Genomic DNA, 25,656 nt, shown 5'->3' on the forward strand with positions numbered 1-25,656 from the left:
TGTGAAGTGTATTCTTCATTCTGATGGCATGTGCCCAGTGAGAATTGGAGGATTTTGTTACTGTGGAAGATTTAGTGTCTGCTTTATTCTGTCACCTCTACTCTTATTTCCTTAATATTTTTAAGTTAGATCCCTTATTACTTAAGTAACTGTATTTAAAATGTAAATGATACATTGTCACATTAAATAGTAACACCTACCAGGAAAACAAGAGCACTTTAAAAATCACTGAGTGAAAAGGCAACAATGAGCCCATTCCCTAGGTATTTACTCTTTGTTAAAAGGGAGATTAGAGTTGGAGAGGTGGCAAAGAAATGCTAACATCAAATTGAGAAATATTTTGTTGTTCTGCTGGTCTTTTGTACTAGCCACATTTATTAGCCACTAGATCACTAGCTGGGTGATTTTAAGAAAGAAAAAAGAATTATGCCTGTAACTGGGTTGCAGAAGAACATTGTTAGCGTGCTTCTATAGCTAATATTTTGTTGTTTTATCATTTTGTATCTTGATTTTAAAAACATAAAGATATCAATAATAGGAGACAAAGCTCAAAATATACTAGAAAATGTGACCTGTTGTAATAATATTAGAAAATCACTTTGATTTAATTGGAAATAGATCATTATTAGCCTCAAATAAAGTATAAAGCAAAAGAAATTCAATACTTTGTTTCTCATTGTATATTTATTCTTAGGCAACGGATTATACTATCTGAATATATTCTGTCTATTGAAGTATTTATGGCTTTCTATATAGGACTTATATTCAATGGAGTATAAAAATACCAGAATTTCTCAGTAGTTTTATCTGTTGTTTGTGGATAGGTTAAATTTAGATACCCCAGGGTTGGTATAGTGTCTCAGTTGGGGAGAACTAAAATGCTATAAGGGGAGTTTGGAATGGATCTAAAAGAATCCAAGTTTGTGTAATAGACCATATCAGGAAAACTAGAGAAATTGAGATTTTTTTTTTTAATCTATAGAGAAAAAATAAATTTAAAACCTGATTTCTCTACTCAGCAGACATTTATTGAATATCTACTGTGTGTTCAGAATGTTACTGCTCTTACCCATTGTTACTACAGAGTTATCAGTAGGATATAAACTTTGGTGGAAATAATACAGACAGGAGAAATTACTGACTGGAAGAATTAAATTTAGCTGAGTTAACTTTATACACTACTGTGTGCCAACCACCATACTTGTTTTGGAGCAATGAATAAGACAGACATTGCAAAAGAGGTTATCAGGTAATGTTTTGATTTTTGAGCGATTTATTCTCTGGATGTTGAATTTTAAATTTGTATTTATTTTCTTAGAGCAGAGTGAAAATGTAATTCCATTACCTTTGTTTTCCGTTGTTTCTAGTGAGTACTTGAATGTATTTCTTATCTTGCTCCTTTGAGTATAATCTGTTTTATTTTTCTTCTGACTGCCTTTAATAATTCCTTTGTCTTTGGTTTTCAGTACTCTTACATGTCATAAGCAAGTATGGGTTATTTTAAATACTGTCTGTGTTTGAATAGTCCCAATATATGAAGCTCAGTTGACTGTATTTTTACTGACTTTTGTTTTGATTGGTCTTTTGTCTGTTGCCTTCTGATTTTTCTTGTCTCTCAGTTGTAGACTGGATTGTACTTGGAAACCAATTATAGACATAATTTGAGACCTGAAATAATACTATTTTTCTCCAGAATTTTTTGGTAGTTGCTTATGACAGGAATTAAGATTCTGAGATCTTGGTCCAGTAAGTCTTTACTGCTTTCTCATTCACTGATGCCATTGGGCAACATAAAAAATGAATTTTCATATTTTTCAGCTTTTCTGGTTCTCTGTAGCAGCATGGGTCTTAAATGGCTGGTGTTAACCACTTCTGGAGGTAAAAATACCCATTTCAGATCTTGCATTTCTTTAAAAAACAAAAAAATCCCACCCTCAAGTATTTTCATTAACACTCTAGATAAATAACATTTTCTGATTAAATAATAGTCTGTAATTTCCATTTAACATATCCTTTCATTTTCTTATTTGAAAGAAATCTGATGTATAAAATAATAATAGTAAAAAGTTGCATATGGGGGCACCTGGGTGGCTCAGTCAGTTAAGCGTCTGCCTTTGGCTCAGGTCATGATCCCAGGGTCCTGGGATTGAGCCCCACATCAGGCTCCTTTCTCAGAGGGGAGTTTGCTTCTTCCTCTCCCTCAGCCTTTCCTCCCCTCCACTCGTGCTCTTTCTCACTTGCTCTGATCTCTCTCTCTCTCAAATAAATACATTTTTAAAAAAAAATTTGCATGTGTTCATTTTAGTGGTCTTTTATAAAAACTGACTCTAATTTTCTGAAATTGTGAATTGATTTACTAATATGACTATGACAGTGTGTACTCAGTTTTTCAGCAGAGTACAGTCTTTCTAATGATTTAACAGTTCTCTAATAAATTTTTTTCATAGTTCATAACTACTTACAAGGACATATTTGGATTTAGTTATTTTTTACTACTTTGAGGCAACATAATCAGTAGTTAATACTGTTTTTCTATATATTCAAAATGTAGTCTGTTTTTAAAAGATTAAAGTACATACTCATTTGAATAACAAACAGATTTAGAATAGCATATTGTAAATATGTTTGTCCTTCAAACTCAATTATACATATAAAAATCTAATAATCATTTCAGAGTCAAAGACACAACTATTCTTTGCCACTGTAAAAAGCAGTCCGTTTATAAATGAGTTTTATTTGGTAACTTCACTTGCAATCAATGGCTTGGAAATAAGTGTGAAGCTTCTGATAGAAATGTTGTAATAATTCCTAGGCTGGCCTCCAATGCTTACTTATTAACTAGTTGTGGCAAAATTTCAGCTTCAAATAATATTCTTCCTAATGGAAAAAGTATTTTAAGTTCTTTCTGCAGTTGCTAGCATACACATCTCTTCCTCCCTTCATTCTTTATGGGGTGTTTTGTTTCCTTCCTTCCTTCCTTCCTTCCTTCCTTCCTTCCTTCCTCCCTTCCTTCCTTCCTCCCTCCCTCCCTCCCTCCCTCCCTTCCTCCCTTCCTGCCATGCTTTGCTTTGCCTTGCTTTGCTTTGCTTTGCTTTTTTGGATGGATTGGGAAAGAGATACTTCTAGGAAGCAGCATCTTGTTAAACTTTGCATAAAAGAATATATAGTCATTTTCTAGATGGTATGATTCCATTATGCTAAGACTTTTATTTCCATTGGAGGCAGAGCCTCTGGACTCTTGAGTCCCCATTTCCTTTGTTAAGAAAGGATATTCATGAGTAAAATGTTCATTGGGAATTTCCCAATTTATTGGAAATTCTTAATGTTTACTTTTATAGTGGAATTAGAACAGTGTTTCTCAGTGGAAACACTGAGTAGTACAAATCTTTGTGCCTTGTAGTACGTATAGCATTCCTGGCTCCTGCCTCCTAATTACCAGTAATGCTCACATAGCCATTGTGATAAACAAAAATGGCCCCACACTTTTCCAGACTGTCTCTGGCATGGTATCGCCCTGAATTGAGAATTACTGAATCAGATCAGCAACTTTATTACAGTAGTTTTTTATTGACTAACAGAATTTTAATTCTTAGATTTAGAAAGGTTAAGAATATGGATATGTTTATTTTATTTTTTTTCAGCACTACATGCCTATTCACCTTTGATTCTATTTGTTCTGATTCATTATATACTGATATATGTCAATAATCAACTTAAAATGCTCTATTCTTAAGCCAGTAATTTTCAGACTTCTTAATAGAGCTGCAAAAGTGTTCTGCAAAAGTCCTTAAGTCACAAAGGAGATGGTACTGGAATAGGAGAGGTGGGCAGAATTCTCTAGCAGGTGTAATTTTCCTTTTACTTGTTTACAAGCTGTGCTTTCGGACAAGAACTCTTTCTGTCAGAAGTTATATCATTTTTTTCTTCTCCCTTAACAGGAATAGATGATTTTAAAAAATGAAACATGGCTTATGACAAAAATGTCCAAAGGTTTTTTGACATATAATTTCTAGAACAGTAGGTAGTATGTAGAGTATTAATTGTTCAGAGGAAAGTTGAATTATCTAATATGTCATTTGAACTAAAACAATAAATTTGAAGAGAATTGTTTCCATTATACATAGGTTACTCAGGCCTTCCTAAACCTATTTACTCATATTTGTTTCCATTGTAAACTTAAGGTTTCCATTGTAAACCTTATTAAAACCATGGTGTCTATTGGAATACCCAAGTCGTGTAGACTAATTTTTACATTAAAGTATCTTATTTGTGGGTCATACTTTTGTTGCACATTCTGAATAAGTGCAACAAAAAATTACCATTTATTTTTTCCCCTAAAAAAGAAATGGTAACTATTTCCTAAATTCAAAACAGTTACTCTCATTGTGATTAAAGGAATTCATGCTAGGTACTTAGATTCTGGAGGGATTGCTAATATGTGAGGCTTTTTGTATTTTTTTAAGAAATAAATATAATAGGGGCACCTAGGTGACTCAGTCTGTTAAGCGTCTGCGTTTGGCTTGGGTCATGATCCCGGAGTCCTGGGATCAAGCCCTGTATCGCACTCCCTGCTCAGCGGGGAGTCTGCTTGTTCCTCTCCCTCCCCTCCCCTTCTGCTCTCTCTCTCTCTGTCGCTCAAATAAATAAATAAAATTTTAGAAAGAAAGAAATGTAATAAAATGTATACTATTTAGACAGTGGAATAATTGCTGTCAGTTAATTGTAGATCAGAAAGGAGAAAAGCAACTAAAGATATACAGATTTTATGAGGGTGTATAGACCAATAAAGTGAAGTAAGCTCTCAAAGGTAATTTTTTTTCTAGGAAGATTAATTTCTAGAGCTATTTGGCTGATCATATAACCTATGATTAATCTAGTGACTTTCTCTGCTACAGACACACATACACACATGTGCTCACACACGAGGGTACTTTTATGGGTCCACTAGTACTACTATGCTTTTATTTTTTGAGTTATTACTTTTTAAAAATTGTTGGGAAATATGAAGGAAACATCTTGCATAAATGACCTAGAATACAATTCTTTGCTTTATGTCTATGTTTTATGCATTTCCTAATAAAGTTTGGAAGAATAGACTTACAGAGGCACAGTTGAGTGCGTAAGTTGCTGAAATAAGACTAATGAGAATACAGATAGCTCAGCATACAAATAGTAAAGTTGGATTCAGTGATTATGGTGACTAACATAACCTAATAAAAAATTAAAAAAAAAAAACACAAAACCTAGTCTTTAAGTAAAGTCTCAGTTCGCCAGGACCAGTTGCACCACCAGGGAGAGCTCCACGTATGCTCTTTGTTCTGATGGTGTTATCCTAATGGTTGGGTGCATTTTTCCTGTGTACTTTTAATTGATGAAACATGCAAGGTTCCCCTAAGAATAATAGATTTTTCTTCTTCATTTGGTCAGTTTTCACTTTCTTAGGTCAGTAAACAAAGTGCAGCTAATCAGTAATGAGATTAATTTAAATATTATATGGTACAACTGATTCTGAAAAGGAATTCCATAATATTCTGCCTACTTAGATATTATTTTGTTTTTGAATAATTTAGCATGATAATATTTACCGCTTTTTCTCTTAGTTTCCAGGGGACTTTTCGCCACAAGTCCCAATCTTTTTCCCATTTCAGTCTGAAACTTACTTTCTTAGAATATTCTACTTCTATCATTTTTTTCCTTGGAATATTTATATTCTGCTGGGTTTTAAAACCTGGAAGAGTTCTTAGATTATTTTAAAAACATGAGTAAATATTATCTTCTGTAATGATTTAAGAATAAGTCCAGATATTTATAGGGTGTATTTTAGTTAGGGATATATTTCATCTTACGCATTGTTCATGTACCAGTATCAAAATTCCATCTAGAGCCTTATCCCGTAAAGGATAATTCCTACCCGTTGTATAGCTACCTCAGGTCTGTTCTCATGCAGTTACTGCTTTCTAGCTAACCCCAGCACTGCACTGCAGTCTGTAGATGACACATTTCATTTGTAAAAAACTCTCTGATATCCTTGGCCTTTTCTTAGAGCACTCTGTCCTGCTTTCTTCTTTGTTGGTCTTCCTCTTCTTCCGTTCTACTCCTTTACCCCTCTCCCATCTTTCATACTTCCTAAGTCATTTTCTCTCTTCTCTTCCCTTTTAACTCCTTCCCATCCATTTCCTCTTTTCTTTCCTTGACTTTTTTTTTCCTTCCTCCTTTCACATCCTTTCTGTTCTCTTTTTGTCCCATCCACTTCCTGTCTCCCCAGATCTTCTTCCTTTCAATTTAAACTAAAACCTCTCTTTCTCAGATAACACGGCGACTACTTGGATACCATCCAAAGAAATGTCCACATTATCTTTTTCTAAAAAAGCCGTTTTAATAATTTATTACTTAGCTTAATTTGCACTGCTGCCTTCTATACTCTTTTTAGATGTTCTTCTAATATGTTAAGAAAATTAAAACTGGCATATGTGATTTCTTTTTAAACTGCTTTTCTTGCACTTCAAAGTGATTTATATCTTAACTTGTTTTCTCCTCACTCTACTCCTAGAACGAATAGCTTCTATACCTGTACTCTATGTTTTCCATCATAAAATAAAAGCAAAACATATTTACTGTATGGGGCACCTGGGTTCCTCCGTCGTTAAGCATCTGCCTTCGGCTCAGGGCATGATCCCGGAGTCCTGGGATCAAGCCCCGCATCAGGCTCCTCCACTGGGAGCCTGCTTCTTCCTCTCCCACTCCCCCTGCTTGTGTCCCCTCTCTCGCTGGCTGTCTTTCTCTCCTTCAAATAAATAAATAAATAAATCTTTTAGAAAAAAACATATTTACTGTAGACAATTTAGTAAGTACAAATAAATCAAAGTTTTTAAATAAACATTATTACTTCTAACACTAATTACTCTCAACATTTTGTTGTATATGCTTTAAGACTTTGCATATACTTATTTATGAAATGTATATTGTAAATAAATCATTATTGTCCATTGCATTTTCTAATTTTTTTATTATATCATCTCAGATATTCTTATATGTTAAGTATTCTTTTGCAACACCATTTTTATGGACAGCATGGAATTCTCATGCCTAAAACTTAGTGTGCCCATTCCCAATTGGATAGATTCTCTCTCATCCTTATAAATGGTGATGGACAGCTTTGAATATATCTTTGAATACATTTTTTGAATAATGCATTTAGTTAAGGTAATTTGCTAGAGGAAAGACTTCTGAGATCAAATGGTACTCATACGTTTAATGCTTGAATGAATATTGTTAAATTCCCCTCCAGAAAGGTTGTACCTGTGTGTATTTCTACTGTGTGTATGAGTTTCTGCTTACCCAAAACTTTGCCAAAATTGGGTATTATAGTTTTTAAACTCTTTTTACATTTCAATTTGCATTTCTTATGTCAAATGTTTCTTTTTAAAAAATCATTTGCTCATTTTTTAAAATTATAATATTGGTATTCCTAATGACTTGAAATATTTTAAGATCTAAACGTGTGTGTGTGTACATAAATGCATGTATGAGAAACATTTTTCCAGATTGTCATTTATCATTGTGCTCCTTTTGCCTTATTAGAAGTTTTAAAATTTTCATGAGATAAACATTACTCTTAATTTGTGGGTGCTTCCTCTCATGCTGGGCAGTGCCTTCCCCACTCTAATATTATGAGTATATTAGCTTATATTGTTTTTTGTGTTTTCTTTAATTTTTAAATTTACATTTAAATCACTAACTCATCTGGAAATTAATTTGGTCTGTGTAGTATGAGGCAAAATTTTTAATTGTTTTCCAATAATGAATTAGTTATCTCAGAATTAATTACTGAATATGCAGTTTGTATTCCACTCTTATTTGAAATGCTGCTTTTTTATATTGGACAGTGGTTATCTTCTATTCCATTAATTTAGTAGGTTCATTCCATTTTTAATATTGTACCTTGTACTAGATTTGTTATTTGTAATTAGCTTTTTCATTGAAGAAGTGATAAAGAGCACTGTTTAAGAAAAGGAAAATTCAAATAACATAAAGGGTGAGAAAGTTTCCACTATGAATGTAACCACTATTGTAGTCTTTTTATTTTATTCCAGAAATATTTTGTTCATATGCTAGTATATGGCTGATATCCTTTTTATTACATGGTGTATAACTCATTTTCACAGCTACATAGTAGCCCATTTTAAGAATTTAAAACAATAGTTTCCTGTTGTTTCAACATGTAGGTTCTTTTCCAGTCTTTTGTTGTCACAAACTATAGTAATATTGTACATCCTTATTCTATTCTTTGCCAGGATGCATTTTTTAGAATCTAGAGTAGGATAAATTTCTAGAAGTGGAATTGTTGGGTTATAGACTGTAATTATTTACAAACAATATAAATCAGCTTTGCCTAATTTCTGAAGAAAAGGAATTTGTAGGAAGTCAGGAAGAGCAAATCTCTCAATTCCTACAGCTACTACTTTAAATAACCCATTTTTTGTTATCTCCTAAAAATTCAAAGTTCAATTTGGACAAAACTGATTCATATGTCCATGTTGTAGGTGACACGAAGTAGAGAGAAACCTTTTTTTCTCCATTTTTAGCAAGTTTAGTGAGGCCATACTCTGCTGCTTATCACTTGGGGGAGTTCCACATTAGTAGGGTTTAAATGCTGGGTATCAGCAAACAAACATTTCCTGCAGTCTTCATTTTTGGCTGCTTAATATCTAAATACAGTCCCTTTTCTCACATATGCACTTGATTCAAACAGTAAGAACCTAATAAATTGGAATGATTTCTCTTGTGTCTATAAATGTACTTATTATGCACTCTCCAAGGAGAGACAAACCAATGTTTTATTAAGTTATCCCTTTTAGCCGTAAGTTCAGAATCTCTTGGTGATGTTCTGTAGACACCTGTGTTCTTCAGACTATGATTATATTCCTAAAAATGGAAAGTTGGGGGCATACTTCCCAATATATAACCTAAGTGTAGTTAGAACTATTTAAAAAGTAAATTTTTAATATGATGGTAAAAGTGAAAAAATATATTTTAATTTTTATTTATTAACATATAAAAAACTTTGGGTTTTTTAAAGCATATTTATTAATTTTATTGTTTATTTTGCCCCTCCCCCATGAGAATGTTAGTCTCATTTGGATGAGGATATTTGTCTGCTTTGTTTACTTAGTATTCCAAGGATCTAGAGCAGTGCAGTAGCATGTAGTAAGCATGTAGTAAATGCTTAATAAATATTTGCTTAATGAATGACTGAATACTATTTTAATGAGAGCAGTAAATTCTAATTTTTTAAATGTCAGTTTAATAGTTTGTCATCTATTGATTCAAAAGTCTGTTTCTATATTCAGTTTATTTTGATACTTTTCCTTAGTGGAAGAATTATACATGGATGAAAATAGAACAAATGCATCATTGTGGGCATTTAATAAAGCGATAAATTATGATCCTCCTTTTTTAAAAATTCCATCTGTCGGTTATGCACTATTTTTCTGTTGAAACTTATTTAACATTTTTCCATCTTGCCTGAATCAGTTTTTCTTGCAAATTCTGGGACACTGTCACATTTTTACACATTTTATATAAGGAGTCAAATCAATTTCTGGGCAAGTAAGGATAATGGTACGTAAGGATAAATCCAAGTCTCTCCATATATCCTCCAAAATCAGTAAAGATCAACAAGAAGAACAACTAAAACTGTACAAAATCCATACCCTCGACATAACTAGAAGACTGAATGCTAACAAATTTCAAGTTTCCTGTAAGTGGAAAAATAAATACCAAATCCCAGCAGAAATGTTTCTCTCCCTTGACACAAGCATTTGTGGAGAGAAAGGGCAGTTCTGAAAAACTGTGGAGGAAACTGGGATTGCTCTAAAATCACCCTCAGAAAGAGAAACCACATCTTAAGTACAAGAGTCCTGGTAGATCAGAGCACTGACTATAGGTCTTTGGGCTTAATAGTGTACGTGATTTGAGGTGGCAGTCTTTGAAAAGTCTTTTTTCTGGGGGAAAAGAAAGTTAAAGAGAAGAGAAAAGCACCCTTTGGATATTGGATAGTGAAGGAAAAAGAAGCAAAAAAGGGGAATATAACGTCCTGCAAGATAAAATAGAAACCCCTTTCTCCAAATTAGAGGATGTGCAAATACCTTCCTTTCAGCATCCCCACTAGGAAAAAGTCATCCATTAAAGAAACCATACTTTGGTACACTAACTAAAGAGATCTTGAAATAAGAATTTGTGAACCATCTCAAAGTCACAATAGGTGAAAGTCTCATAAATCTATGGAAAGTCACCACTATAAGAAAACATAAGAATCAAAATATCTCAGTAGATGAACACCCTTGTCTCCAAGAAAGAAAACAACCACACAGTGGAGGAAAACTGTAATACATCTCTCCAGACTGGCTGAAACACCCTCACACAAACATTTACAGATATGAAAAACCAACTAGAGCCATAAATTTAAAAACAAAGAAACAGAAAAGAAATTATCCCCTGCCACAAACCTGTAAAATCACGAAGAAACCTAGGAAGAAATGGGAGGAGAGTTGGTTGAACCCAAGAAAGATATAGAAGAAAAAGGAAAAAAATCATCTTAGAAATGAATTCTAAATTCCAAGATGCCCAAAGAAGAATGAGCTCAACTGGAAATTTAATAAAGGGTATTGAAGTTGGTCAGAAAAATAATCATGAAAAGGAAAATGAATTAAAGAAGTAAAACAGGTAAAAGAGAAAGTGGTTGTAATAGAAGTGAAACAAAAAGAAATTCAGCATATGTATTTAATTAGAAAAACTAAACAATGGGAACAAATAATATTTAAAACTATAATGTAAAAAAATTTTCCAGAAATAAAAGACCTGCACCTACACATTGAAAGGACCATTGAGTACCTGGGGAAGTTGATGGTACATAGTCAGTTTTGAGTCATATTTTATAAAAGCGTTAGACTTTAAAGATAAACTTTGAGAGCCTCCAGGTAAACAAAACAACCGACAAGGCAAGAGAATTAAACTAGCACACACTTCTTAATAGAAACATACAAAGCAAAGTACCAACAGAGCAGTGTTTTCAAGAAACTATAGGGAAATGGGTGAACCAAAAATTTTATGTAAAGCCAACCTGTTCTTACATGGGAAAGGTGTGTACAGCACTCAAAGTTATCATTTCCTTACTTTCGACCAGGGCTTTTAGAGCATTTAGTAGTGCGGCTCCGATGAAAAAAATGGAGGGTTCCTGACAGCATATAGCACACTGCCATCCCAACAGACTGGGTTGAGCTGCCAAAAATAACAATCAGGGATTCATTAAGAAATCTTGGTGGAAAAAAAAAAGAAGGAAGGAAGAAAAACTAAATCTTAGTCATTAAATTGATTTTATATATTTTTTATCTTTTAAGAGGTTGTCACAGAACTTTAAAACCAACCATTTCCTTCCAAATATTTTTTAATAGTTATTAAGACATTCATAATTAAGCACAGTACATTTGATTGCAGACAAATTTATGGGAATTTTAGCCTATAAATCTCTGGAATTCTGTGAAATTTAACATTAGTTAAGGTAGCTCTTCAATTATATTTAGAAGTGTTGTAAATTTGTAATGTATTTTTAGTTTAGGTAATCTTCCAAAATACAAAGAAGTCCCAGTTACTTATCAGTGAGTTTGAATTGATAAAATGTTGAAAATGTTAAATGTTTAATTTATACAAGTTTATTAAATATATGTTTGTCAAAACAAAAAGCTAAGATGTTTTTTAAACATCAAAAATAGAAAAATATTTTAAATATGTATAACTCAAGAGGATACTGCACACATGATTCCTTCTTGAGGAATCCACTAGAGGATGGGCTTTATCCAACTAAGAGTTGACTAGGAAAACATTTGCAGAAGAATCCATGGTTATTATTAAGTATGTTGTAATTGTAGATCTAAGACTAAAACATAGGTGACAACAAAGGTGAAAGAATAATATGTAAATCTTACATATTCTTGCAAAGGAGAAATAATGCAACTCTAAAAGAGAAGGTAAAGAGGAAAGTAGGATAAGCTTCTTGATTGTTGTAAAAGCAGTAATTGGGAATGAGAAGATACCATTGAAAGTTGACATATACTAGGTGATAATAAGAAAATGAGATTAAGGCATTATAAATGTATAAGTACAGAAGTAACCAATGAAACAAAAACACACACCTTCCTAAATGCTAAAAGCAATTAAAAACAAAAGAACAAAGAAAATGCATACGTAAGTTACCTTTGTTCACTGCTTCAGCTATAACTCACAAATGTAGGGTTTTTTAAATAAATTTAGTTTTCATACTGAAAATACATTCATAGATAGTTAATAAAAATGGGTAAATAATAAGTGTTTAAAATTAATAAAGTCAAGAATGTGGAAAAATAAACCTAAAATGGAATACAAACAGAAGCAAATGAACCTGTGTTTCAAATGATATTGATCTAAAGTAAAAAGGAACTGTAAAAATTATTTTGAATTCTAGCTTTGTTTGCTATAGGATTGAACAAATGTGCAATTTTATTGGGAAAAACATTTTCTAGATTTCTCACTATCAGAGAAGAAAGTCAAAAATATGAAAGGGGAGAACTGTGGTGTTGAATTGGCCGTAGAGGTATAAGTATGATCTCATCCTTTTATAGAGATACAAAAATGGATTTATACATACTAATAAATATACTGAAAGGGCCTGGAAGAAAGATACCTCTATAACCAGTGAGCATACCTAGTGTCCAGATATTGGTTTCTAAATACCATTCCTCAAAAGAAGCAGTGTTCCTTGGAGAAAAAGGTGATGCTGGTGTAGAAGCAGGGAAAATACAAGATAAACCTGTTATGTCGTATGCTATAAAGCAAGAAACTGCTCAAAAAGTGATAGGGACACATCAAATGATAGAGGAGGTGGCTTGAAAGGGCTCCCACTGGCCAAAGCTGGGACAGTTTGAGCATTAGAATAAATAATGATAGGAATATAATGTATACGAAATAATCCGTGATTTATAAATAAATGAATAAATGGGAGAGGATAAAAAGAACTTACAGTAGAATGAATGCCAACTAATAAATGTGGAAGGAAAAATGGAGTTAAGAAAAATCACCATTACAGTAATAATCCAATTCAGGCAAGAATCCTCAATGGATGCTAAAACTAGTGGGTGAAAGTATGATAAGGAACAGGTTATTTACATAACTTTAAAGTGTTCTCCCATAAGTTACTTATTAATTTCCAAAAGGAAAAGAGTAATTTCCTAGTGATTTAACTAGTATTTCCAAGCTTACAAAGTAATCCAAGTTAACAGCACCATCAGTGGGACATGATATACCTCCTTATAATGTGCACTGGGATACACATTCATTTCTGTGGTATTCCTGCCAAGGCTGCATTCTCTGTATCTAATTTAATTGTAAAGAAACCTCAGACAAACCTAAATTGATGGACTTTCTGCAAAGTAACCACCCTGTACTCATGAAAAATGTCAAGCTTGTTAAAAATAAGGAATAATACCTTAATTTTAAATGATTCCGTAAAAACTCGGGGGGGGCAGTGTTGTAGTGCTGTGGGTGTGTGCATGTGTGGACAGAGGTAGGAGGAGAGATTGAGAAAATGAGAATATGCTAGAACAAATAAACAACATATAAACAATTGGTATATCTGGATTGAGGACATAAGAGTTCTCTGTAGTATTTTTTGACTGTTAAGTATGGAATTATATTGGTATAAAAGTTGTCTTAAAGGGTTCAGAGCCCACAGAGTTTGTTGGAGATTTTTTTAATAGTTTTGGAAAATTCTTTTTCCTTCTGCAGTGTAGGTATTAAAGTTTTAATGTATGACACATGCACAATATTTTCAACAAGATCATATCATGGGAGGAAAATCGTTTTTAACAAAACATCCTTTTGGGGCACCTGGGTGGTCAGTCGGTTAAGCATCCAATTCTCGGTGTCGGCTCAGGTCATGATTTCAGGATTGTGGGATCAAGCCCCACGGCAGGCTTCCCACTCAGCCAGGAGTCTGCTTGAGATTCTCCCACTCTACCCTTTTCCCCGCATGTGCGTGCACTCTCCCAAATAAGTAAAATCTTTTAAAAAATAAAATAAAAAATAAAAAGCATCCTTTTTAAGAAAATGCTCTCTCCATAGCATGAATTTCTTTTTTTAAAGTAATTACTTTGTATTCATTGTTAAAATTTTCCTTTTACTTTAAAGGGTTGATTAGGTGTCTTTGTTATTGTTTTGTTTTCTAAATTGTCTCTTAGGTAAGATAACTGCTCATCACCTAATGCTATCATGAGAAAAATCAGCAAATTTGGGACTTTTTAAAAAGTGAAGTGTATAACTTTCAAGATTGCCAGCACTTTTAGTACTCTTCACTAAGATATTCGTTTAACCTCTCTGGTACAAATATTTTTCTTAATCACTTCACATCTCATTACGAAATATGTTTGAAGATTTTTCTGTATTTCAAAGACCTTGTTTTTATATAATTGACCCCATAGAAATCATCCTGAAGCATTTTTGGCACTTCTGACTTCAGCTTCTTTGCTGCATTATACTGCCTGTAAATGATGCAATAAATGCTTTTTGCAGGTCTTATAATCTTCCCTTTCCCCTTCCCTCTGCTTGCTTTCTCTTTCATCGTCCTCAGTTCCCTCCCCCTACTTCTGCTTCACTTTCCCAGTTAAAACAGCTGCTTCCTCCTTCATTTTGGCTTTAAGTAGAATTAACATGTTTTCCTAAAATTCTTTTTTTCTAAAATCATTTGCTTTTGAGAATATATCCTCTCTGGTACAGCTTTCCTTTAATGACTCACCAAAAAGTAGTTCTTTGTGAATTTCATTTTTGAAAGAGAATCTAGCAAATACTTATATAAGCTCAGATATGTTAGAAACATCTGTACTTGAATTCAGCTATATAGAAAACCTCCCACGCAATATAATTTGCTCTAATCCTTGTTTTTTCAACTCCTCAGTAGTGTTTTCTTACCGTTTCCCAACAGTATTTGTTTTGTTGACATATTTTCCATGTATTAATTTAGCCATTTTTATCATGAGAAAATCAAGATATGTTTCCCCAATTATAGGGATTTTGGCCATTTGAAAGACTCTTATTAATATTTATCAGTACACTTACTTGAAATAGTATTTATTTTTAAATTTTAAGAAGTTTTGATTAAGTTTCAAGGACTTGAAAAATATTACTGAGAAAAAAATCTCTCTGAGCACATTGCCATTGTTTTTACTTCATAGTATGGTTGACAATACAATGCGTTCATATTGGAAGTATCAGCTTTGCTTTTTTTCTTGTTTTATTTTGCTGCATTATTCAAACTGTGGCTTCTTTGAAGAAATCTATTTAATCTTTTTTTGTGAGAAATAGTTTAATCAAAATTAGATAATATTATCTTTAAATCCCCTAAACCTAGACATGCATAGACATTATTAGTACATAATGATTAAGGTTCCACTGGTCAGAGGCTAATGAAAGAATGAGAATTCCACTCTTCGGTCCTCCACGTTGGCTAACATCGGTTAAGTAACTTATGGACTGTCCAATAATGGAGCAAGTGTGGATCCATAAATTAAATATCTTTCCCTATTGGAATACTTTGTTTGTGTGCCCCATTTTGAAGGGTACTCTTCTACTGAAGCAAGTACCCTGGATCAAGAAAGCCTGTATTGATAAAGGAGGTAGATTGGAAATTCTTTGTTGTGTATGGTAAAACCAAAGGGGCCATATGAGAGATCCAGAAGCAGCAGTATTCTAGAATTCTTCATTAATTAACTTTTTTTTTCAATGAAGCATGGATGCTTCATTTTATTAAATAACCTTTGGCATCCTTTGTTTAGGTAATATCATTTTTTCTTGATCTGTGAGTTTAATGTTATAAAAATTTTAATACTGAACCTATTACTGGGTTTCTATAACAAAATCTTGTCCGGAGTGTGTGTTTAATGTATATTAATAGGTTTCTTTTTCCACTATTTATATATGTAGTCTTTTTTTACCTGTAGTTTATATAAAGTTTTCAGATTTTGCTAGATTACAGTTCTTAGGGAGCTTCTAATCTTTTTCTGTAACTGGAAACATTTTATATAGCAATGGAATTACTTGTTTTATTTAGAAGTTTGAAATAACAATACTTTTTTTCTGATGTTTAAAAAAAAATTTTTAATTGTGAAATATATACACAAAAAAGCTTCATATATGCAGGTTTATCTACACTATGCAAGTTTTTGACTGTGTGGAAATCAGTATCACCTAACCCCTGTGTTGTTCATGGGTCAGTTGTACTTATTTGAGTATTTTTCCCCCCAGAGGGCTATATTGCTTTATTCTGAGTCTTTACATATCTGAAAATGGATTTCTGTTGTCTTGGTTGAGCAACATGATTAGGTAGGGATTTCTTGTGAAATAACTTTCCTCCTCAAAATTCTAATATTTGCTCATTATCTTCTAGCTACTAATTTTGAAGAGAAGTCAAAGTCTGGTCCAGCCGTTCTGTGTAACTTTTACAGAGTGGCAGTGGTTCTGAAAACTTTTAGGAATCTTTGTTTTTGAAGCTTTAATCTTTTATCAGGATATATCTGATTGTTTTTCCCTTTTCATTAATTTTTGCCTAGTGACCTGTGTACCCTGACACCCCAGTTCCAGAGAGCTCTTTGATGTACACATTATATATTTAGCTAAAGAAATTCTTTCATTATGTCAGTGATTATCACTTCTGTTCCATTTATTTTGGTTCTTCCTTCAGGACCACCGGGTGTGGTTTTTTTTGTTTTTTTGTTTTTTTATTTATGTTTGATCTCTTGTTTTTCATATATATCTCATTTTTATCCACCAGTTTCATTAGTTCTTTTCTTTTCCATGTGGAACAGTTTCTCAAGCTTGCCTTCTTCATTACACAGTTGATCGTCTGCATTGTCATATCTATTCTATCATGTCCTCCTTTTGGGGGGTAACCCTGGGCAAAGAAATTTCATTACCTTTATAGTTTTCAATCCACCACATTTGATTTTGTACCTGGTGTTTTATAGAGCACATCAATAGAGATCCAGTTACCCGATAACACTTGATGACAGTCTTTCCATGCTGGTGCTTTTCATAGGTACCCCACACCCATGGCATCTTTGTGGTCATTTTGACAAAGAAGCTGTAAGGTGAAATTTATTTTTGTTTTTTTAAAAATTTTTTATTTAAATTCAATGTAATTAACATATAGTGTATTATTAGTTTCGGAGATAGAATTTGGTGATTTATTGGTTACATGTAACACCCAGTGCTCATTATATCAACTGCCCTCCTTAGTGCCCATCACCCAGTTACCCCCTCCCAACCCCCCTCCCCACCCCCTCTCCCCTAGCGACCCTCAGTCTGTTTCCTATGATTAAGAGTCTCTTATGGTTTGCCTTCCTCTCTGGTTTCATCTTATTTTTCCCTCCCTTCCCCTATGGTCCTCTGTTTTGTTTCTTAAATTCCACATATGAGTGAAATCATATGGTATTTGTCTTTCTCTGACTGACTTATTTCGCTTAGCATAATACACTCCGGTCCCATCCACATCATCACAAATTGCAAGATTTCATTCTTTTTGATGGCTGAGTAATATTCCATTGTAGTCCATGTATTCTGCTTCTTCTTTACCATTCCTCTGTCAATGGACATCTGGGCTCTTTCCATATTTTGGCCATCGTGGACATTGCTGCTGTAAATACTGGGGTGCACGTGCCCTGTGAGGTGAAATTTATAAAGGACTTTACCCCCTTGCACAACCACTGAGCTCAACTGAATTTTCTGTAAGTTCTTTTTAAAATAATTGACATTTTCTGGATCCCATTATCAGGTACACCTTCACTTTATATTCATCCCTTAGTGGCTGAAGGAAATCCAAATTGAACTTTCCTATATATGTTTTCTGGCCTAGGATCTCCTCTACTTTTCACTCGATCACATTATTCTCTCAAGAAGTGTTCTGCAACTTAGTCTTGTGGATCCTTGAAGTTGTTTTTAATGGACCAGAAATTCTAAGTTTTTAACTTACAAATAATGCTGTATTCCTCTATTTTTATACTTTAAAGGTCATTGTCATTAGATTTAAGGTTTGGAACTTTACATCATGAAAGGTATTTTTAATTTTCCAAGAGTTTAATTTCTTTCTTAGAAAAAACTTTGGGGTCACCTGGGTGTCTCAGTCAGTTAAATGTCTGCTTTCAGCTCAGGTCATGATCCTGGGGTTCTGGGATCAAGCCCCAGGTCAGGCTCCCTGCTCAGCGGAGAGCCTGCTTCTCCCTCTCCCTCTGCCTGCCTCTCTGCTTACTTATGCTCTCTCTCTCTCTGTCAAATAAATAAATAAAATCTTAAAAAAAAAAAACTTTCTTTGAATTGCATTGTGATTAGAGAATGTGCCCTATATAACATTTAATCTTAAATTTATTATGGTGTTCTGTGTGAATTAATATATGGTCAGTTTTATAATTTCCATGGAGTTTTGAAAAGAAAATCATTGTATGTCTAATAAGTCAATCTTATTGGTGATTATACTCAAATCTTATACAACCTAATTTATTTTTTTGTGTAATCTGTTAGATATTGTAAGAGGTTAAATTTTCCCATATTCATAATAATACTGTCCATATTATTTGATGCTATTTTAAATGGACTCTTAACCCACCCCTCTGCATTATATTTGTATTGGTCACATTTATTAAAGTTTTTAATTAAACCATACCACTTAAAGTAATTTCTATATTATATGCCAACTTTTCATATTTGCCTTCCTCCAAGTCTGTAACCTGTGACATAGAATCTACCATAAAGTAAGTTAATGCCAAGTTGAAGAAAAAAAGATAAAAACTCACCCCACCTGAATCTGTTCCTATCTGGGTTCCAGTATTTTACCAGTCTTGAGTTAAATATGCAATGTACTAGGCAGATTACTGTAAGAGCTCAGTAAATAATGCTTGGTTAATGTATTAACTATTCAAAGTGATGCCATTGACTTTGACAAGAAAGAGAGTGAAATATACAGTCTAGCATTTATAATTCAGTGAGTGAACACAGAATATCTCTCAGTGTATAAGCTCAAGGTCATGATAGAGAATTAAATCAGAAAACTTACACTTTGAAATGCAACTCTGTATTTTAGCTGCTTTTTCATATCTGTTATTACTTTTTAGTTTTTAGAAGTATATAAGTTTATGAAAAGCTAAATACTTTGTGCTTGTTTATTGAGAGAGACAAGAGATCAAAACTGGGTGCCAAATCCTTAGTTGAACTAAGAAAGGTTGATTTTTGGTTGGAAATATTTAATCATGACAGTGAGAACAAAGACTGGTCCTCAAGCCAGGAACATAAAAATTTCAAAAATCATAATAATTTGCCTAAACCACAGATTTTGGGGGGGTGAAATAAAGAATCTGTTTGGAGGAATAAGGGTGGTAGAATGTATCAAGGAACCAGAGGTCATTTTTTAATATTTTAAGAAAATTTGAATTAAAAAGGGTTTCATGTATATAATACACTGTTTATTATGAGTATGTAGTGCTTGTGTTCTTGTCAAGCACTCCATATTGCTTGTACTCCATTTTGGGTGTTTGGGGGGGGAAAATCATATTTATGGTCCTCCTTTACTAGTAATATTGTTTTCTCTCCCAGTTGTAATATAAAACATAAATTTCAAATCTGCTGTGCTCAATTATGACTAACAAAATTTATAGAAAGTATCTTAAACATATTACTAATTGAAGATTTTTATTTTAAAATTCTACATCTTCATTGTTGTTTTGATTAGATAAAAATTATTTAATAAAGGTTATTTATCTTTAGTTTGTTTTTAACCATTCCACAGTGAGTTCAGTCAATTCTGAAAGACTAGACTCTCTTAAACACCTCTGTCAATACTATTGCCTGAGTGATATAGATAATCCCTCATTTGCAGAAAATATGTCACGTAATTTTTGAGCAGCTGTTTATGTCTAAATTTATATATACTCTTCTTTTTATGATATCTGCATTAGAAATCCAAAAAGAATAGTCTTGATTTCTTTACCTATTTAAGTCCATTGTGGGTCTATCCTGGAGAGAGACGACTTCTTTTTAATCATCCTTTTGTTTTATGTTTTTAGACTATAAATCTATCTGCTGGGGGACATCCCCGGGATCAGGGTGAAATGTGTGCAGCTGCATACTCTCCTCAATGCTCAAGGGTTATATCTGCACATATGTCTCTGCTTTAATGTGCTATATCTCCAACAGTAAAGAAGAGTGTTGATTCATTAGCTATCTAACTGCCAGCTAGCAAAGAGTTCCTTGCTCAAATTGAGTTTATATGGAGAACATAGAAGGAATGGAAAGGGACAGTTTAATTCCTTTCCAGTCTCAAAGATGTGAATTATTGTGCCTTGTAAAACTGAAAAGGGAAAATAAGAAACGGTAACGATTTACCATGTCATTAGTTTTTATATTTCTAAAATTATAGTTTGAAAGTTAAGGTTTGGTACTCAAAATAATACTTCTGAAATCATTGTATATCTTCCTTGATAACCCAACTTTCTCATCTCAGCTGTCTGTAACTAAAAAGCAAAGGGGTGTGTGGCTGTAAGACTTTGAAAATAGCTACCAATGGACTTAGTACCTGCTTGGATCAAGAATGGTAAAAGGGGTGATCTGTAAAATAATCACATCCAGAACTTTTCTGTGGTAAATATAAGTCATTGTATTAATCAGCTCGGCTTCTGATTTGTGAAGTACAGTAACAAGTTAGCCACAGTGTTGTATTTGATAGGGGTTTGACCCCTTGTTTCACTATTTTAAAAGTTTACCTGGGAATCTTATTATAAACTGGTAGTTGATGATAGATTGAGAATTTGGAAATTTAATTGTAATTAATGTCAAGAGGATTAATCAGGGGCACCTGGGTGGCTCAGTCAGTTGAGCGTCCAACTCTTGGTTTTGACTTAGGTCAGGTCCTGTGGGTGGTGGGATCCATTCAGCCTGGGGCTCTGTGCTCAGTGGGGAGTCTTGCTTGTAGATTCTCTCCCTCTGCCCCTCCCCATCCTCCTGCTCTCTCTCTCTCAAATAAATAAATCTTGAAAAAAAAAAAAGAGGATTAGGGATGCCTGGGTGGCTCAGTTGGTTAAGCGTTTGCCTTTGGCTCAGGTCATGGAATCGAGCCCACCTCAGGCGTTCTGCTCAGCGGGGAGTCTGCTCCTCCCCCTCCCCACTCATGCATGCATTCTCTTGCTCTCTCTCTTTCTCTCTCTCTCAAATAAAATTTTTAAAAAAATAATAAAAAATTTTAAAAGAGGATTAATCATATCCAGTAATGGTAATACAGTAGGGGATACAGGAACTATCTTATAAATTAGTTAATGTATATTAGGCCGTCATTTTTTAATGGGAATTTATTTAGAATGAGCATACCATTTCCAGTGTCTGTCCAGAGAAAATATTCAAACAAGTGCACAGATTAAGTTTATTGCTGTTGCATGATTTGTAATCGCAAAAAAGTGAAACTGAAAGTAGTTAAATGTATCACTAGAAATCTAGTTGAATTATGATGTGTGAGTAGAATCAAATACAGCTGTTAAGAAAAACAGGCAGTACTAATGTATTGACATACTTAGATCTCTAAAATATACTGTTAAATAAAATTAGGCACAGAAAATATATGTATTCCAGTATGCATGTGAACCTGGTGAGTGGTTCTCTCTGCTGAGTGAGACTGGGGGCAGACCAAGGGTTAGAGAATCTTCTCATTTTCACTTGGCTTTTAAATGACTGTGTATAATTTTTTTAGTCAATATATCAAATGGTCTCCTATTCATGTATGTGTGTTTGTCTTTGATATTACCTACTTTTGTATGTTTACTTGAGTAGTGGTGTGGTCTTTTCTGAAAATATAAAAACACTTAGAAGCATTGCATTGAGTTTGTCTGTAGTATCACTGTTGAAGTGACTGTTTCACTAATATAAGAGTCTTGTGGTATCTTATTTTTTTAAATTTAGGGACGCTGGGGAAGGTAAACAGATACATGTGGTAGGAGTTAAAAAAACATGTAAATCTGTTTGTAAAACTCTGCTGTGTCGTTTTTCTGTTTCAGTTACCTAGAAAAGTACGAGAAAGTTCATCATTTTGGGGAGGATGATGATGAGGTACCACCAGGCAATCCAAAGCCGCAGCTTCCTATTGGTGCAATTCCATCTTCCTACAATTACCAGCAACACAGTGTGTCAGGTAAATATCACTGGAGATTGTCCAGCTCTGAATTAGGAAAATAGACATTATCCCATGAATTAATCCCTTTACTTTGCACATGCAACTTTCAAAGATCAACATCTAATTGGTATTAGGGCCCTTTCTTTCTTTTATTTTTTTTTTTAATTTTTTTTTAATTATATTATGTTAGTCACCATACAGTACATCCCTGTTCAATGATTCATTAGTTGCATATAACACCCAGTGCACCATGCAATACGTGCCCTCCTTACTACCCATCACCAGCCTATCCCATTTCCCCCACCCTCCTCCCCTCTGAAGTCCGCAGTTTGTTTCTCAGAGTCCATAGTCTCTCATGCTTCATTCCCCCTTCTGATTACCCCCCCTTTCTTTATCCCTTTCTTCTCCTACGGATCTTCCTAGTTCTTATGTTCCATAGATGAGAGAAATCATATGATAATTGTCTTTCTCTGCTTGACTTATTTCACTTAGCATTATCTCCTCCAGTGCCATCCATGTTGCAGCAAATGTTGAGAACTCGTTCTTTCTGATAGCTGAGTAATGTTCCATTGTACATATGGACCACAACTTCTTAATCCAGTCATCTGTTGAAGGGCATCTCGGCTCCTTCCACGATTTAGCTATTGTGGACAATGCTGCTATGAACATTGGGGTGCATATGGTGGGGCCCTTTCTTTTTAGTTGCAGGAATTTTCAGAGTTACAAATACCTCTACTTTTTTTTTTTTAATTATTTATTTATTTATTCGACAGAGATAGAGACAGCCAGCGAGAGAGGGAACACAAGCAGGGGGAGTGGGAGAGGAAGAAGCAGGCTCACAGCAGAAGAGTCTGATGTGGGGCTCGATCCCATAACGCCGGGATCACGCCCTGAGCCGAAGGCAGACGCTTAACCACTGTGCCACCCAGGCGCCCCACAAATACCTCTACTTTGAAGTGAAGTTCTTTCCTTATTTTTTTAACTAACGGTCAGTTTAATTTGAATAGTCACTAAAATGAGAAGAAGGAGGTTGTGTAGGATTAGAGAGGCCAAGAATTCTCAGATAGCATCTACTGGATTTTCTACGATTACTGGAATTTCCAGCATCAGAATTCCTCAGAAATATTTCTAACTATGTGAGTATTTTTTTTCCATGGTACCAAGGATAAGATTTTTCTTTTTCATTTAAGTCATTCTTAAAACAGTTATAGAGGAATCTGCAGCTAAAAAGAGCAGGACTCCAATTGAAAATAATTAGGTTGAGAGTTTAATAAAAAGGTTAGTAAGGCAGAGTTCGTAGGGGTTCCTCTGTTTAGTAGCTTTGAGTGTTGGGACTGTGATGACTAGGAAGAAAGCTCTAAAGAGATGAGCATCTCTTTTCTTTAGGCAGCAACATTTGGCCTAAAAAAGAGGCATGTTGTTGATAAAATTTACAGTTTTCTAGATATTTATTATTCTTCATTGATGCTTGTGTCAGTATCACTAATTTTATTTTCTATTATCTATTTTCAAAGTTTCATGTTGAATTTGACTCCATATTTCTTCCCCAATTTGTAATAACTGAAGAAACAGAATCTCCTAGAATCTGATCATTAATAAAAGAGGCTTCATCATCTGATGCTTTTGTATAATGGGGGTGGGAGTTGGTGGTGATGAATACAAACCAAATCTCACTTTATTTTTAATGAGTAGTTAATTACCTCAAGAACCAAGGTTAAAGGAGAACATTTCAAGTCACCATGTAGAAAATCTTGCTAATAGTTTAAGCTGATGAGATAAGATGGGGTGACTTGTTACGTGATATACTCTTTGTTCCTAAAAAGGGCTAATGACCATTATTAAATTCAAGAATATTATACAGGGTATTCCTGCATTGAATGAGACATTATACTAATGACCTTTAAGACCATTTTCAACTTTATATAACTCTGTGTTTTTCCTATATTACAGTAATAACAGAACTGTTCATTCTTGTAGCTTAATATAGTTTGGTGTCTGCTATTACAGCTCCCCAAGTTGACCCATTTCTACTTTTGATCTTGTTTAAAATGAAATTTTTTCTGGATCTTTTTTTCTTTTCTTTCCTCCCCTAATTAAACTGATTACCTCAAGAAGAAAGATATGAAATAATTCTGGTATTTCAGAAGCCTAATGAAAGTCATTGATAGAGTTATTATACAAGTTAGGTAATGACAGAATTGCTTAACTTGCTGTTAGAATAACTCCTTCCTGATATGCTGTTACATATGTGTCTTCTTTGTAAAAGGAGAATCTGAGCAGTTATGCAACTTGTAGCATGTTTAACAAAATCAGGTTTGGGGGCTAATGAAAGAAAGAAGGAATTGCTAGGGAACCTCAGACTATAATTTATCTAATTCAAACTGAAAAGAGGTAGTATTTTAGGGCAGCACTTACAAATTTCAAGGTGCTTTTTTTAAGGAGGATGCATAGCAACATTATGACAGTAAACACCAAATTAGAATTACATAGTGGTAGTTTAAGAGCCTTTAGGAAATTTTAGTTAGAACCTGTAGAAGATTTGTGACTACATCTTTGATCATACAGCCTTACTCCATCTGTAGGTTTGGACAAATGTGTTTGGATCAGTGTATTTATCTAGAGACATTTGTATTGTTGATACTAAAAACTATTCTAAAACAATATTTTGAAATAATAAATTTCAGTTGTCAGTAGCTCTAGGACATTTGGCATGGAGTGCATTTTTCCTTGTTATGATACTGTACATCGATAGAATATGGGACCAGATTTTCCTTGAAGATACTTAATCTGGCTTTGAGTGGCAAAAAATATTGAGCACATTTTGCCCAGAGTTTTAGGATTATTAAACACTTAGCATCAGTATATGACAATTTTGTCATATCTTTACATAGTTTTTCATACTTTTCTTTGCCTTAAATATCTAATCCTTTCTTTGCTTTCCTTCTTTCTCTATTTCATTGTTGTTGTTGGTATTGAGTTGGATGCAGTCAGTGCTGCAGAATTATAGGGAGATATTAAGGAAGTTTTTGTTCATCTTCCATATTTTAAAATTAAAATTACTTTTTAAGTTAAAATAAAAATTAAAAATTTATATGCAATATCTTTATTAGAAAAATTGCGAAAGGCAAAGTTGACAAATGACAAATCATTGAAATTATAGAATTTCAGAGCTAGCGAGGATATTAGTAGTAATCATGAATCCAGTCTAATCTGTTTGGTAAAAAGGAAGTCAAGCATTCTGTCCATTTGCAGTTTTGGTGCTTAAATTTGGAAAAGTTTTGTACAGGAAGTTTTTTTAAAAATTTTATCAGTTTTATTTAGGTAAAGATTTTCCTTTAAATCCTCCATATTCTAACAGGCATTCAGACTATATAATCACTGCCGATAATGGAAAGAGTGCATTGTATAATTTCTAAGGTGTATATAGC

At 33.6% G+C, this 25,656-nt stretch overlaps 1 protein-coding gene across 1 annotated transcript in view; it reads left to right on the forward strand.

Moving 5' to 3' along the window:
- Nucleotides 1-25,656, forward strand: part of ARID2 (AT-rich interaction domain 2) — a 155,907-nt gene that overhangs the window by 55,840 nt on the left and 74,411 nt on the right. The window contains exon 4 of the mRNA XM_002927168.4: nucleotides 22,113-22,246. Coding sequence (XP_002927214.1) covers nucleotides 22,113-22,246 — 134 coding nt within the window. The remainder of the gene's footprint in view (nucleotides 1-22,112; nucleotides 22,247-25,656) is intronic.

Source organism: Ailuropoda melanoleuca, chromosome 16, assembly GCF_002007445.2.
Source record: "Ailuropoda melanoleuca isolate Jingjing chromosome 16, ASM200744v2, whole genome shotgun sequence".
Taxonomy (NCBI): Eukaryota; Metazoa; Chordata; class Mammalia; order Carnivora; family Ursidae; genus Ailuropoda; species Ailuropoda melanoleuca.